General features: G+C 36.4%; 2 protein-coding genes and 1 pseudogene across 5 annotated transcripts in view; 1 reads left to right on the top strand and 2 right to left on the bottom strand.

The window, feature by feature from the left end:
- Positions 1-17,681, bottom strand: part of LOC103833097 — a 1,138,500-nt gene that overhangs the window by 596,346 nt on the left and 524,473 nt on the right. The gene's annotated exons all lie outside the window — the stretch shown is intronic.
- LOC103833131 (photosystem II 22 kDa protein, chloroplastic) lies at positions 2,186-3,503 on the top strand. The gene is made up of 4 exons (XM_009109231.3): positions 2,186-2,500; positions 2,584-2,697; positions 2,773-3,016; positions 3,105-3,503. The coding sequence occupies exons 1-4, from the start codon at positions 2,309-2,311 to the stop codon at positions 3,350-3,352; spliced, it is 798 nt and encodes a 265-aa protein (XP_009107479.1). The 5' UTR covers positions 2,186-2,308; the 3' UTR covers positions 3,353-3,503.
- LOC103833273 lies at positions 6,978-16,290 on the bottom strand (annotated as a pseudogene).

The following is a 17,681-nucleotide window of genomic DNA, read 5'->3' as shown; positions in this document are numbered from 1 at the left end:
TGTTTTTTTATTTGAATTGAATGTGGCAGTTTCAATCAGGTGGCCTCCGACTATTTAGATTCCGTGTAATTTATTTTACTAACTATGTTTGATGTATTTTGTCTTCATTTTTTTTTTTTGTCTTTTTCTTTTTTTTTGATTAAAAAGGGATTTAACTCATCCTAAAAATACAGTTCTAATCACTTTTTTTTTTGTTTCTCTTAATCACTCCTTTTAGTGCCACAATATTATCGTTAGACGTGGATCCTCTATCGTTACCATAAATTTTGAGTCAGTTTAGGTTTGACACAAATCGTTAGAACATTCCAAATCATTTTTAAGACTTTCAGAAACTAAACAAATTTGTTTATATATGTTTAGGACGTATACCTAAATCCCATAGATTAATATTAGGCTAGCTAAGAAATAATATGAATTAGTTGTGTGCAAAAGAATTGTAACATCTCGATTTCTAGTATACGTGAAAAGGCTTACGAAAAATAATTTTGACTATCTATGTTACCAAATTACGTTTACTTTTTCAGGCACACATTCGTTTAGAATTCCAGAGTTAAGTGTGCTTCATCTGGAGCAGTAAAACGATGAGTGACCTATCAGAAAGATTCGCGATATCCTGCGAGTGAAGCCGAAACACAGAGAAATGTCATGTGGTAATTGCATGATCAGTAAACATGACTAATGAGTCTCTCGAAAATTAATGCACTTCTCATGGAATGAGGTCCACGGGCCGAGTGAGCGGGCATGGGTGGTCCATTAGCCGTGGACGGTCGGAAAGTTTACAAGTGGTATCAGAGCTAGATAACCATCTCGGTTCTGACCCGAGAGGCATCTTGAGAACTGTTATGGTGTGCAACGGGTGCATTGCGCTTTGTGAGTGGAGTGAATTGTAACATCCCGATTTCTGGTGTATGTGGAAAGGCTTAAGATAATTGATTTGGCTATCTATGTCATCAAAGTTAAGAGTGTTTGAGCTGGAGTAGTAGAAGAATGGATGAACTACCGGGAACTGGTTCGCGATATCATGCAAGCGAGACCAAAGTACAGGAAAACGTCATGTGGTAATTGCAGAGTCAGTAAATATAACAAATGAGTGTCACAAATTTAAAGCACCGCTGTTGCATGGGACAGGACCCACGGGCCGAATGAACAGGCATGAATGATCCATTAACTGTAGATGATCAGAGCATTACAAAAACGTTCAAAATTATATATGGTGAGATCAGTGCCGCGTATGATAGTACGGATCACGTAGCCCTACTGAATTTTATTTTATTTCTCAAGTACGTTAAGTTAATTTGACTAAATACATTTAATATAATGAAGAAAAACGAAAATTTGGCCCTTCAAAAAGTTTTTTTTCTCTAAAGATTAAATATATTAGTTCAAGTACAAGTCCAAATTGTAAAAAAGTTCCCAAGTCAATGTACTGTCATCGATCAGAATACAAGTCCAAAATGTAAAAAAAAGTTTCCAAGTCAATGTATTATTAAAATTAGCTTCGCCTATCCACTAAACTCGGGACGTTCTGCTAATTCATTTTTGAAATTCTTGGAAATCGGGTTCTGTTCTCAACCTTCAATGTTGATCAGGATTAGGTGAGGTTCTTCTGGTTGTATCGGGTTCTCGTCTCAGCCCCTTCAAAAAGTTTTCTTTCCTGTTTTTAATATTATGCTCTCGATTGAAAACGCTTCTAAACCCGTCTCTCGGTGGGATCGAGTCCGGTCTCAAAGTCAAAAGTTAAGTAATAGAACAAACCTGGAAATTTATTTCTTTTATATTGAACCACCTGAAATTTTTTAAAACTGTTGAAATTGGAAAATATGATTTCCATGAAAAATCTAAGTGATTATTCTTTTATTTAAAGTAAAAAGTAGTATTCAATGTGGAAAAAATAAAGTTGAAGAAAACTAAGATTTTAGGGGAACTCTAGTTTTAGTTCGTCATAAATGGTTGTTGACCTTAAATTGGTTTTTGGTCATCACCTTAAATTGTTTTTGTTTGTTTTTTTCTTTCTGCAAAGGGCACATTATTGACTGTACAGAAAATTTGCAAAATAATTATTATATAAGAAAGAAATAGTGGACGAGGAAAATAAGAAAGAAACTAGTTATTTATTTTCTTGCCACAGAAAACATTATCTCCACAGAGAGACTAAAGGAAGGACAATTGGGAGACGTGGACGCACTGTAAGCCCGTCAACAGATTTCCTTGATATATCTCCTAATCTCTTTACTTCCAGACCACAACACTTGACTGATCTTTTCTCTCATCCTCAGACGCAACAAGCAGCTTGTTGCAACACACAAAAATGGCTCAAACCATGCTGCTAACTTCCGGCATCTCTGCTAACCATTTCTTGAGGAACAAGAACCCTCTGGCTCAGCCCAAAGTTCACCATCTCTTCCTCTCCGGAAACTCTCCGGTTACTCTACCATCTCGAAGACCATCGTTGGTTCCTCTCGCTATCTTCAAACCCAAAACCAAAGCTGCTCCCAAAAAGGTATTCAGAGACCCTTTACTTGTTCAACAAGAAACATATCTCCTGTCATGATGGCAATGGTAAGATTTTTTTATATATTCTAGGTTGAGAAAGTGAAGCCAAAGGTTGAAGACGGTATCTTCGGAACGTCTGGTGGGATAGGATTCACGAAGCAGAACGAGCTCTTTGTGGGTCGTGTTGCTATGATCGGTTTCGCTGTAAGTCCCCTCTGTTACACACATACTTTTGTTACAAGGAAGAACATTTGATATGAAATTTGAGTTTATGAATAGGCATCGTTGCTAGGTGAGGCGTTGACTGGGAAAGGGATATTAGCGCAGCTGAATTTGGAGACAGGAATACCGATTTACGAAGCAGAGCCATTGCTTCTCTTCTTCATATTGTTCACTCTGTTGGGTGCCATTGGAGCTCTTGGAGACAGAGGAAAATTCGTCGACGATCCTCCCACCGGACTCGAGAAAGCCGTCATTCCTCCCGGCAAAGGCGTTCGCTCTGCCCTCGGTCTCAAAGAACAAGGTTCTGAACCGTATTACCCTAAGATGCAAATTTGATATTACTGAACCGTAGTCTAATCCGTAAATGCTTGTTGTTTGGTTGTGTCAAGGTCCTTTGTTTGGGTTCACGAAGGCGAACGAGTTGTTCGTAGGAAGATTGGCACAGTTGGGAATAGCATTTTCATTGATAGGAGAGATTATAACCGGGAAAGGAGCACTGGCTCAACTCAACATTGAGACTGGTATTCCAATTCAAGATATCGAACCACTCGTCCTCTTAAACGTTGCTTTCTTCTTCGCTGCTGCCATTAATCCTGGTAATGGAAAGTTCATTACTGATGATGGTGAAGAAAGCTAAACTCTCTATGTACTTTCCAGTTAGTTGTTTGGGAGACCATTATCATGTTGAGACAAAAGGAAATGGACAGCTTAAACTATTGTAATACTTAAATCCTTTTGTTTTAACTTGGTTTTTAATTCTGATTATATCTCAAGTTCCTTTGCACCTAGGTGATTGATATCATTTTAACATATTTAGAAGACCGAACTTTGAGATTCGAAAAGATTTATTCATCATGGAATTTGTCATGTACAAAAAGTCATGTCAAAATGAAAAAAAATATAAAATCTAACGTTGGCCGTGGTTAAGAATCAAAGACATAGGCTTATTTTATTTTCTACTCAATATTATCTTAAGAAAAATAGATCGTCTTCTTATACAAGTGAAGGCCAAACTGTTTTCGCATTTCCACTATGCTTCATCTCCAATCAAAGAGATATTGTGTTACATCCGAGGTTCAGAAATGCGCTAGACGCTATGTTCAGCAGATCAAATCCTAGCGAGTTAATAGAAAATCAGAAAAAGAAGAAGAGTAGGAGTAACTTTTGTATCTAGTAAATTTAAATATTGTTTTACAGAACATGATAGATAAAATGTTGTAGCACAACGTGTGTTCAGAGGCTTATTGTTTTCTGAGCCGGGGTTCGAATTCCAGGAGGTGAAACAATAACAAAAACCCAGAAATTTTGTTAGTATGTGGCATATAAATATTTTTTATAATGAAAAAATATTACCTGGCAACTTTGAAAGGATGTAATCATTTCTTTTATCCACTTCATCATTTGTGGGAATCAGAATGGTTTGATGTCTATACAAATCCTTATATGTTGACTTCTGAAAAGATTGTCCATAAACCTCTTTTGCGATAGTTTGAATAGGATCTTCTCCACTACTTTTTATCAACAAATCCGAGGGCATGTCAATTTCAACTTGACTGTTACAAAGCAGACTTATTTTCCATCTCCAAATCTAAATCTATTTTTAGAAAGACTCAAGATTTTTTGCTGCATAATCACTAAGACCAGCAAGCAATCTCATGTTTTTTGTTAGCTTCAAAACTTTGTTATGCTCCCAAAGATATGATGAATTCAGAGTCGCCAAAATAGTCTCTGATCTACCTCCTCCAGGTATAACCGGTAATACCTGTCTGAAATCGCCACCAAAAATAACAACTTTACCGGTTAAGTATGAAGGTTTGTCTTTGTAAACTTCATACTCATCTGGTGTGAGCACGTCAAATCGTGACAGGGTTGCTCTAAGAGGAGAAGTGGCGGCTTCAAATGTCATAGCTGCGAGTTGCTCTGCAATCGAAGTGGTATCGATCAATGCGGTCTGGGTGTCGATTGACACTTCGTCATCATCGTGTCCATAATCACAGTGACGGGTTGCCATGAATCATGGGTCATCACCCAGCTCGATGTAGGATGTGTGCTCTCCCTGAACTTGGACATGGTTATAGAAAACGCTCCCATCAACAAGTGTGAGACACAACTTGTTTGTCTGCATGTTGCAAACAACTCCTACATTAGCCGTATAAGCTCTCCCAAACAGTAGAGATGTATTCCATCCTATCTTGATATCCATCACGTGAAAACTACAGGGGTCAAAGAATTTCCAATTAGTACCTCAAGATCTCTGATTAATCCTCATGAACTTACCTTAGAACAATCCACAAAAGTGAATAAGTCCTTAGAAGGTTCAATTTTGAGCCCAAGTTGATCTGCCATTGCTTTAGACATAATGCTCACTGAACATCATGTATCACACAGTGCATTCTGGTATACATGTCCTGCAACAGTGCACATGACTACGAACTTGCCAGGATCACCTTTTTTTTTCAGCTTTGCATCTCTCTTTTTAAGGGCTATGAGTTGATGAAACATTCACTCGATGTCCTCTTCTGTTTCTCTACTCTCTTTCTGAAAAATATCCAGAGATTATGAGTGTAGTAAGCCTCATCGAATGGTACATCATCAGGGATTTTCAAAACTATCTTGGTAAAACCATCCATCTCCTTCTTAGTTGCCTCTCACCCCAGATGCTTAGGAATCTTATTGTTCCTCCTCTTCCCAATAGGAACCTGTCTTGTAGCAGCTTCTTTGTAGATAACCGGATCTGGTAAATCATGCACATATAAATTTTTATTATAAGATATCTAATTTTTTAAAAGGACCTTTTATAAAGAATCTAATACTTTTAAATAAATTTGAAACATATTAATAGATAGGTAAGTTTTTGAATTACCATACAATGTGTAATTTTTACAATGATTGATTTCATAAAATTAAATTAAAACTAAAAAAATTATAATGTTGTCTAATTGTATTAAAGATCCAATACATTGATAGTTTGGTACATTACAACAAACAATTGTATTGAAAAGAAAAGAAAATTCAAAAACTAATATGGATTAAGAAATATTTGTATGGATTGAACATATTTCGTTTAATTATATCAGATCAGAAAAGAATATACAGTCATCAATTATCGGATCCTCTCAAAGTATTTGAAAATTTTATGTTCAGATTTGTATAAAGATCTTTTTCGTTGTTTTCTTTGTTTCCATGTCAGCTAGGGGTGTTCAATCCGGATATCAGTTCGGTTTCGGTTGGGTTTTTTTCGGTTTTCGGTATTTCGGTTAGTAAAATATGACTACCATTCTAAATCCATATTTACTTCGGTTCGGTTCGGTTTATATACCGTCGGTTTTTGGTTTATTCGGTTTTATACCAAAAAACATAATTATTTTGTTTGAGATCATATTATATGAATTTTAGAGTCATATTTTCAACACAATCATTTATTAAAAATATATTAAATGTTCAAATAAATGAATAAAAAAGTAAAAATGCTTCTACCATCAAATAAAATAATCAAATCTATAACTAAAATCAAAATTTGAAATTTTGAAAATAAAAATATGAAACAAAACAGAAACATGAAAGAAAAGTTTTTTTCACTCTTCTATATTTAGTGTTCATTAAAGTCATACTTTTTCAATCGAAAATTTTCCATTAATTATTGTCCCTCAAATTTATAATCTTCATATTAATTTAGTAAAGACTAAAATAAAGCAAAAATATCAAAAAAAGACTTAGAAAATAAGATGTCTGAATTGCGATGTATTGTTATTTAGTTATATTTCAAGTGTTTTACAAATTAAGGTTTTTTATTACTATAAAATTATGGTAATAGTTATTAACACAAATTTAACTTATGTAACAAATATATTTTCATGTATTGTTATAAAATAGATACATATTTACATGTTTCTATTTTTAATCGGTTTTGTTCGGTTTATTCGGTTTAATCGGTTATATACCAAACCATATCCAAATCCTACGGTTTTTATAAAATTATATCCATTCGGTTTATATGGTATATACCAAAACCAAACCATATTGTCTATTTCGGTTCGGTTCGGTTCGGTACGGTTCGGTTTTACCATATTAAACAGCCTTAATGTCAGCCTCTAATTTTTTTTCTTCTCTTTCTTCCTTTTTCCCAAGATTATCTCTCAGTTCTTGTCTATCATTAGTTTCCCCTCATATGTTGTTGTTAAACCTACATGTCTAATCGTTTCATCTTGTCGCAAACTGCACTCAAACTTATTCAACCCTTGGGATCTGCTGCTGCTGGACTAAACCCAAGTAGCTCACATGCCATACAAGAACATAACATTAACTTTGATCTAAAATAATTTACATGTGGTGATGAGAACATAAGGAAAAGAAAAACATAGAAACCAACAAAGAACTGAGATTTTGATAGAAACATAGAAATGAAACAAAGAAACAGAGTAACATCAAAGCGTATGTTATGTAGAAGATGAATCAAGGCACAATCTTGAAAGCCTTGTACTTATCAATCCAAGAGATAAAAGAGTTGTTGGAGTTCCTGAAACCAAGAAATCCATACTCTTTGCTCTTATTCATACTATCAATCATTCCTTCAACACCAAGCACAACATCAGCAAACCACCACACCACACACCAACCTCATCAAGCTTCTTCTCCTGCAAATGACCTTCACCATCTCCTTCCAAACCCTCTCTTTCCCTTTCATCATCTCTACCAACCCCACATTTTTCCCTTCCTTGAATCCATACTCCTCAGATCCCAAACTGCTCAGCAATAATCTTCCCCAAGATGTTTCCACTTGAAAACATCAGCGTTGCTACAGTTAAATGCTTAGTTCTTGGCGTAAGGATCAACCGCAGCCCAAATCTGCTGCTCAGCGATCAGATCAGCGTCTGACGCCGTCGTGAAACCTTCCCACGCCTCCTTGCTCCTGAAAAAAAAAACAATTTATACCCTTCGTGCTTGCAGATGGCTGCCTAGACGCAGAGAGTCCCCACAATGTTCATCAAGCTATACGGAGAGAAGCCGAAGATAGTGTTTGGTCTATGCACAGACCAAGTCACACTCTCTTTCGACTTGATCTCTTCAGACAGAATATCCTCAAGAGTATAGTAAAAGTCTCTATCTGCAACCTCGGCATGTCCTCATTGAAAGGCGGCTCCTGACATTCTTGAATCAATTTTAATAAACATATTTTTATTCAGCAGTAAGTTATAAGAATGTAAAAACAAACCAAAAAAATTTTAAATTAAAACCTGCAAAATAACTGAGAAGATGTCCACACACTTGGCGGCAAAGATTAAGCAGAACACGATATGCCGAACCATAAATTTAAATTTCAAATCTGAAACTTTGATGATTTAAACTCTACTACAATATCTTTACCAGCTGAATTTTCTGAGAAGTCACCAACTAAAAGACCACCAATCTCGTCAGAATTTGGTAGATCATATTGTCTCCCCCGCTGCTGCTGGCTTACAAAAGTGATGGTGATTATATATTCTGGAGGTTAGTTAGTGCTGAAACAGAGCTACCTTATAAGTGGTTTTACCTAAAGTAAATCACAAAGAAATTTGGTAAACGTGTGAATGATCTAAAACGACGCACTGATGCTTTATAACAATTTTTTAAATACGGTAGTTGGTTAGTGCAACTTTTTAAGCTAACGCAGCATGGTCAGCTTTTTAAACATTTCTGATTTTTGTAGAGTAACACAGCTGTTGCGGAACATGGTAAATATGTTTCCTATATTAATGGTTTTGGAATTTTTTTTTTAAACTTTAACACAGATTTTTGTTGCTAACTTCTTATGAATTTTCATGATTTGATTTATATGCAAATTCGGTTATTCAAGAAAATGATTAATAAAGAGAGAGAGTTAAATGGTTATTCCACACAAATTCGGTTGTGAGATTTAAATAGTGTAGACAATCACTGCAACAAATAGTTAAAATTAAATTAAAAAGAAATGGAAAAAATTGCATAATAATGAAAACATCCACCCTAACAAAGAGTTTAAATTGCACTACACTCGGAACTGGAAGCTTTGAAACGGACAATGGAAATTATGTTTCAGCATTCAAACTGCCAAAATTTTGGAACAGATTGCAAAGACCTGATTGCGATGATAAAGGACCCCAAAGCATGGCCAAACTTTTCAACGGAGGTCATTCAAATCATCCTGATGTGTTATTCGGATTTCAAGATCACCTACGTGCCAAGAACGCAAAATGAGATCGCTGATTCTTTAGCTAGGAATGCTCGATCTTTTCACAGATCACTTTGTTTTATTGGTTGTTCTATCCCGGTCTGGTTACCCAGGCCACCTCATGTTTGAGTAATAGAATAGCCGTTTGTTGCAAAAAAAAAAGAGTTTAAATTAAAATAGAAAGATGCCAAAGCAATATTTTTGATAAGCAAAAGTGGTGGGGAATTGTTTAAGGGCAATTCTCTCAAATAGTCTTTTTAAAGTTATTGTGACAAAAACTTAAAAATAGTTATTTTAGGGAATTTTTCATTGTTTAATCCATGCCGGCCTATCTCCGACGTGCCTTCTTCTTCAAATTCTAACTGGCTATATTTTTCTGATTGCTAGCAGCTGGACGGTTGACATTAGTGACAACAGATGAGGATGGCTGGTTGTTGTCAATGGTCTCCTCACCGAGTTCTGATGTCATACCATCTTCTAACTCCGCACGAGTCCTGGCCCGTTGTCACCAGGAGGGATATTTGATGCTTCTGTCTTGTCTCCTGGCATTGTCATCCACCTGTTAAAAACGGAATGATGTGAGTGTAAAGTTGGGATACTTGTACGCTAAAACAAAATATAAGGTACTCACATCATTAACAAAGGCTGGTAAGTGTGCCCTCTCGTGCTCGGTTATGATACGGGATACAGTTAAACCGACCAAAAAATGATTAGCATAAGCTAATTTTATGTGATTCATCGGAGGTCTTACCAAAATCTGAGCAGCTTCAGCAGCTTGAATGTTGGTTCACCTAGCAATCTCTGATCGATGGCCACAAAGACAACATCATACGTCTGGTCTGTCACTGACAATGGATAGTTAAGTCAATTACTGTTCATGAACCAAATACCAACTATACTTAAACATTTGGAAAAAGAAAATTTCACAAGATTTACCTCAGGACAACCACAGCCTTTGGTTTATCAGTTATCATAGAAGAGGCAAGAGAAAGAAGAAACTTCACGCTGGAGTTTTTTTGTGCATTTGGAGCACCCAATGTAACACCATCCCTTTTTCGGCCTGAATACTTGTCACCTCGGCCTTACAGAGAAACTCAATAATCTGACACACTGAAGAGGAAAATAACAATTAAAACCAAAAGCACGGCATATCCAGTTTTTAAAGGAGGTTATACCTGAGAATCTGCTGTAACGACATACTGGTTCAGCTCAGCAACGGTTAGGGGCTCTATTTTATGTGCAGGAACACTACAAGAAAACAGCGGTATTCTGACGGACGTTCCGACGGAAAATGAATTCCTCGGAATATACCGAGGAATTTCCGAGGCAATTCCGAGGAAACACAAAATTTGGCTTCCTCGGAATTTCCTTGGAATATTCCGACGGAATTCCGAGGATAATTCATCTCGTCGGAATATTCCGACGGAATACCGAGGAAACTAGTATTCCTCGGAAAAAACCGATGAATTCCGAGGAAATATTATAGACGTTAGAGAGCCGTTGGAGAGCCGTTGGGGGATTTTAAAAATTCCGAGGAAATTCCGACGAACTAGCCGTTTGCATCGGAATTCCGTCGGAATTTCCTCGGACCGTCGACAGGATTTCAACTATAAATACAAGCACCCCTCTTTCTCTTCATTCACTCCATATCTTCATCCTCCCTCTCACTTTCTTTACACACGAATTTGATTCATAAAAAACATGTCTTCTTCAAATTATTTTCGTTCTTGGATCGATCGACCTCATTTGGATCCGAACACGAGATTGCTTACGGAAGAATACCAACAAGGTATAACCGAATTCATGGGGTTAGTTCACCGACAACCGGAAGCAAAAACAGGTATGTTAAGATGTCCTTGCTCTAATTGTAAAAATAAAAAAGTTATTAAACAATGGGATGTTTGGACTCATCTATATTTGAGTGGGTTTACACGAAGTTACAAAATTTGGTATCATCATGGAGAAACTGATTATGAACATGGTAGTACTAGCGAACCTCAGCCAGCGGTTAGATTAGAAGATCCAATTAGAACGGATGTAGATTACGGTGTAGGTACTGAGCAGATGGTAAATGATCATTTTATAGGGGTAAACCAAGCCGCCAAATATTTCGCGAAAATTGAATCAAAGAATTCCGAGGAAATTCCGACGGAAATATAAAATATATCCGAGGAAATTCCGACGGATAGTTTCCGTCAGATGCCTCATAATATTAGGGCGAGCCCGATCTTCTTCCCCATTTCTCTCTTTCTCTCCGGCGCCTCCTTCCCTCCCTCTCGCGATTTCCGGCGCCTCCACCGTTCTCTCTCGCGATTTCCGGCGAATCTCCCCTAATCCTCCCCCATAATCATGTAAGAACCCTATCCCACTCTTTTAGGTTAGATTTGTATGGTTTTTAAGTAGATTTGATGATTTTGGAATGAGATTTATAGATTTTGTTAGGGTGAATGGTAGATTTGTGTAAAATCGAGTTTGATTATGTATTTCACTTGATTTGAATTTTTTTTTTAGTTTCTATTAATTTTGTGGTTATAAAAATCGAATTTGTAATTATATATATATATTGAAAACGTTTTTTGTATATAAAATCTATTTTTTGCATTTTAAATTCATTTATATATTTATTAAACATTTTTAAAATCTATAAAACTTTTTTTGTGGTTATAAATAGTTTTTTTTTTAAATATAAACTATTTTTTGTAATTATTTAACATTTTAAATATTTTTAAAAACTATTTTTCGTAATTATTTAACATTTTAAATATTTTTTAAAACTAATTTTCGTAATTATTAAATGTTTTTGGGATTTATTTAAACTATTTTTAAAATTTTTAAACTATTTTTTATTTATTAAAACTTTTTTTATTAATTATTAAACTATTTATATTTTTGTGATTAAAAACTATTTTTTTTAACTATTTTTTATTTAAACTGTTTTTTTAATTAAAATTATTAGAACTAATTTTTAAATTTGTTTTTTTTAATTTACAGGTCTAATGATGATCAGATCCGGTCTCGCCAGCGTCGTAGCCGGGGTGGTATGGGGAGCCAGTCTCGGGGTTCGTCCAGCTATGTTCAGGATTCCGTTTCGCCCCACAGCTCCTACCATACATCTCCCTCTCCATTACTCGCTCCTGCTGCTCCCGCTCCCGCTGCTGCACCCGCTCCTGCTCCTCCGGGTCCTCCGGGAGTGATGAGTGTTGCGGAGTTGGTTCGACAGCCCGGTCGTGACCATCTTCCCTATCTCACTGAGTATCCACATGGACATGGTCAAACATGGTAATTTAACTTTTATTTTTTTAACTATTTTTTATTTAAACTGTTTTTTTATTAATAATTTGTTTTTTTATTAGGTTCAACCGATCCGGGAACGGGATCAGCGCATGGATCAACCGTATGATGTACTCGGCCCTCGACAGGGGACATCCGACTTTCACTCACTTCCCTATCGAGAAGCAGCATCTGTGGTTTCGTCAGTTTGCGGTAAGTATTCAAATTTTTAACTTATATTTTTTATTTATTAAAACTATTTTTTGTAATTATTAAACTATTTTCTATATTTATTAGACATTTTAAATATTATTAAAACTATTTTTTGTAATTATTAAACTATTTTCTATATTTATTAGACATTTTAAATATTATTAAAACTATTTTTTTAATTATTAAACTATTTTTAAATTATTAAACTATTTTTTATTTATTAAAACTTATTTTTAAACTATTTCAGCAAGAATTCAACTGGAATTCCGATGATACGCTCTCTATCTATCACCATTTTGTCCATAAAGTTATGGACAACTATGGGAAGCAGATGTACGAGTGGAAGAAGAAGTGGGAAGTAAACAAGGTAGTTTTTAATTTATTAACAATTTTTAATTTATTAAACTATTTTTTAAATTATTAAACTTTTTTTTTTTAAATTAAAAGGTCCCAAAGTCGATGAACGACACGGTCTGGAAGGAGTTGTGTGCGCATTGGGATAAAGAAGAGACGAAAGAAACTTCTTCCACCAACTCCAACAACCGCAGGAGCGACCGTAAAGGAAAGGGCATCTACAAGCATAACTTGGGTGCTCAATCTATTGCCACTCTGGCGGATCGCATGGTAAGTTCAACCGCTTTTTCTTCAATTATTTAAGTTTCAGAATTTTATTTTTTGTGCATTTTTTTCAAATTTCTAATGTTTGTTTAATTTTTTTTTTTGAAGGCGGAAGAAAATGAGGGCGACCCGGTTGATGATCTCGCCCTTATGAAAAGGGCGTATACCAACAAGAAGACCGGCCAGATTGATGATGGTTTTGTGAGGGACGTGGTCGACCTGGTCCAAACTCAGGTGTATGACGAAGTGTCTCAGCTTCAAACCGATGATGACGATTCGACGGCCTCGACCAACTTGTCCCGGGTTCGAATCAACGAAATCGTTGAATCGGTAAGTTTTTTTTTTTAAAGTTCAATTTAATTATTTCTTGACTTTTATTTTATCATCAATTTATATTATCTAAATTTGGTTATTTATATTTCAGTCGGTTCCAAAGAAGAAGGGACGTTTGGTCGGTTTGGGTCGTCGCTCCCGGTCGGCTGCTCCTTCTTCTGCACCACCGGCATATGTTGATCCAGAAGTTCTTACGGCTCAGCTGAAGGACAAGGATGATCGGATATCTGCGTTGGAGACCCAGATGGCAGCTCAACAGGCGGGCTATGAGACCCAGAAGAGGCTGAACGAGCAGATGATGGAGATGATGAAGAGGATGTACCCGAACGAGGTGTTCCCGAACATTCCAGACCAGTAGTTTTTTTTTTTTACCAAAAACTCTGAATGTTTTATTTAACTTTGAATATTATCTACTATGTTTTAATGTTTTATGTTTTATTCAATTTTAATTTTAATTTTAAATTTTCGAATTTAAATTTTAAAATTTTTAATTTTTAAAAATAAAAATAATTTTTAAAAAAAATTAATTTTTTCGAAATTCCGAGGGAAAGCAGACCCTCGGAAAATTCCGAGGAACTTAAGTCCCTCGGAAAATTCCGAGGAACTTTTGTCCCTCGGAAAGTTCCGAGGGAAACATGTTCCTCGGAATTTTCCGAGGAACTTAAATTCCTCGGAATATTCCGAGCGACTTAAGTTCCTCGGAATTTTCCGAGGGACAAAAGTTCCTCGGAATTTTCCGATATACATTCCGAGGAATATTTCGTCGAAACTTCCGAGGATTTGTCCATCGGAATTCCATCGAAATATTCCGAGGAAGACGTCCCTCGGTATATTCCGAGGAACCTTCCGACGAACTCTGTGTCCTCGGAGTTTCCTCGGAATTTTGTTTCCTCGGAATTCCGTCGGAAATATCCGACGGAATTCCGAGGAAATATGATTTTCCGAGGAGATATTTCCGACGACTTGTTTCGTCGGTATGTCCTTGGAATAGCGTTATTCCGACGACATACCGACGATTTTTTCCCTCAGTATACCGCTGTTTTCTTGTAGTGGAACCACCTTTGATGAAGAGGATGTAGAAGCAGAAACCGAATTGAAATAACAGTAATATATAAAGCGATATTAAGGAAAGAAACGATTGTCAAATTCTGATAGAAACCGAGAAGAAAACCGTTTTGAGAAATGGACATGGAGTCGAGACAATCGCTTTCCTTAACTCTGAATATTCGCTCCATTAGTGAGACGGAACTGTACGAATATCAAGTCACATGATACAACCATGGCAGACGATTCACGCTTCACTCCTGAACGGCCTAACAAACTAATATTTCTACAAAACACTCTCTAGACTTACGCTGGGTGATTTGCTGATTTTTGTTGCGTAAAAACTTAATGAGAAATGAAGGAGGAGACGAGTTTTTAAAGAGGAGAAGACGAGCCACTTTCCGTAACTGATGCAGCGTGTGCGCACATTGGCGGAAATCGTGCGGCGATCCCGGGAAGTTGAGTTTCGAACACTTATTCCCCAAGACTCTCTCTTATCTCGTTTAAAAATTTCGAGAGGATAAAATGCATGACATTTTTATTTTCTAGACAAACTACTTGTCCTTTTAAATGAAATTGCATGCTGTTTTTTCCCGAATTGAATGGCAAAACGTTGAGCTTAACTTGGTCCAAAAATAATCATATTGAGCCGGAGGCCCTCCACCAAGACCCAATATCCAAGCCCATGCCCATGACCACAACGAGCCGAGCCGGCCGAACGACGGCGGTGGCGCGCGCGTGGGGGTGGCTATCCTCTCTCCTGAAGTTGTTTAAGCCATGATAATAGAGAAGCATATATATACTACTCCATTTCCTCCCTGGCCGATGTGGGACTCTCCCACTCTTTCCATTTCATTTAATTCATATATATCATATGGGCCGTTGTCATTTTGAATTCACATTTTAATAAAAGCCCACGGCTTTTCTTGATCCAAAAATCACTACATGAATAGAAATGACTCTTCTAAACATATGCAGACTCGATAGACTCTAATCATGAAACTTATTCTAATCCTGACTAGACTAGACAGACTTATCGAGAGTGTTTGCGAAAAATTCATTGTTTTTGAGTTGGTGCCATTTTTAAGCTTTGAACCACTCATAGTTAATATCAATTGGGTTTACTTTAATAGAAAGTGAACATGATATCTTGAACCAACCGGTGTTTTATATAGACCGAGACAACATGCATAACGCAGCTTCATTTTCTCGTAGAACTTAGTTCTCTATTGTGTTCATTTTGGCCCTGAACTATTCCGGGTTTTCATGAGTGAACTTAGAAAATATAGTATTGCATTCATTCTCCTAGAAATGGCCCCATTTCACACTCATTAGGTGATTGACCATGAAAAGTATTGAGTAATATTTTGCATTAGAAGCTATAGAATCATTAAAAGTCTATGCTTATCCTTCTCACATTCGTTAGCACTTCTATCATCTTAGGAGCTGGGAGGAGACTACTCTGTCTCAAAGTGCTTTGGTTAGATTATGTTTGATTTTGTTTTCCCTTTGAACCTTCGTCTTGGGATCTCTAGTCATGATAGGAAGGGTTGCAATCAAGCATCCTCAATCGTTATAGGCTTAAAACCCATTCCTTTTGATGATTTAGCAACAACAACTTGTGGCAAACCTTTAGTAAATGGATCTGCTAGGTTGTCAGCCGATTTGATTTAGTCTATTGTGATTACACCAGTTGAGATAAGTTGTCTAATAGTTTTATGTCGTTTTCTGATGTGACGAGATTTACCATTGTAGAGATTATTCTGAGCCCAAGCTATAGCTGATTGACTATCACAAAGTATGCGTATAGCTGGCACAGTTTTCTCCCACATAGGAATATCTTCCAAAAAATTTCTAAGCCATTCATCTTCTTCAACTGCTTTGTGTAAGACTATGAACTCAGATTCCATGGTGGATCTGGCTAACACTGTTTGTTTGGTAGATTTCCATGATATTGTTGCTTCTCCTAGTATAAATACATATCCACTTGTGGATTTTGAGTTTTTAGAATATGATATCCAGTTAGCATCACTGCATCCTTCTAAAATTATTGGTTCTTTACCATAGTGAAGTCCAAAATCTTTGGTGTAGCGCAAGTAATTGAGTACTCTCGTTATAGCTTTCCAATGTGTATGACATGGATTATTTGTATATCGACTAAGTACGTTTACTGCATGCGCTAGATCTGGTAAGGTACAATTATTTAAGTACATGAGACTTCTGATCACGCGTGCATACTTGTTTGTGAAACCGCTTCACCTGAATTCTTTGTCAAGTGCATTTATGGATCTAACGGAGTTTTTGCCATACTATTAGAGAAATTTTTAAATTTCTCTAATATTTTTTGAGCATAATGAGATTAGTTTAAGATAATTCTGTTTGAATTTCTTGTGACTTTAACCCCGAGAATCTACTAATCCCAAGTCTTTCATCTCAAATTTCCTTTTGAGCATGTTCTTTGTTTGATTGATAATGTCTTTATTGCTTCCAATAATGAGCATATCATCTACATATAGACATAGCAAAACATACGCATTTTTGGTAGTTTTATAGTATATGCATTTGTCACATTCATTTATTTTGAAACCATTTGACATTATTGAATTGTTAAATTTTTCGTGCCATTATTTAGGAGCTTGTATAAGTCCATAAAGTGACTTAACAAGTCGGCATACTTTGTCTTCCTGTCCAGGAATGACGAAATCTTCAGGTTGTTTCATGTAAATTTCCTCTTCTAAATCACCATTTAGAAAAGCGAATTTTACATCTATTTTATGGATTTCTAAGTCTCTTAAGTTTGCGATTGCTATCATCAGTCTTATTGATGTTATTCTCGTTACTGGAGAATATGTATCAAATTCGCCACAGACTTCTTGTTGGACCCAATTTTGGTCAAGACCGAAATGGCCCCCGACCAGAGACATGGGCCGAGACATGCCGAGGCCCACAACCAGAATCGAGCTCGAAGAAGGAGTCACAGAGGTCGCAATGATCGCGTAACAAGAAGCTGAGATCACGGAGCTGGCACGGAGATCTCAGAGTCGACTCGCTATAATGGAAGGAGAAGAAGCAAGCAGGAGGAGACATTGAAAACCCTAGAGATAGCCTTACATTCATATCAATCTTATTGTCTTCCCACTTTTAGATTTTTTCTTGATCGAACTTGTGTGTATCATTCGATCTAGTTCAACTCATTGTATTCGATCCCAGTTATCAATAAAGTATATTTTCGCCTACTATAAATTATTTAACATCGTTGTGTTCTAAAGATATCGTTGTCCACATCATTTATCTTCTCTAG

The sequence above is a fragment of the Brassica rapa genome, chromosome A08 (genome assembly GCF_000309985.2).
Source record: "Brassica rapa cultivar Chiifu-401-42 chromosome A08, CAAS_Brap_v3.01, whole genome shotgun sequence".
Taxonomy (NCBI): domain Eukaryota; kingdom Viridiplantae; phylum Streptophyta; class Magnoliopsida; order Brassicales; family Brassicaceae; genus Brassica; species Brassica rapa.
This window is presented reverse-complemented; position numbering and strand designations above follow the sequence as displayed.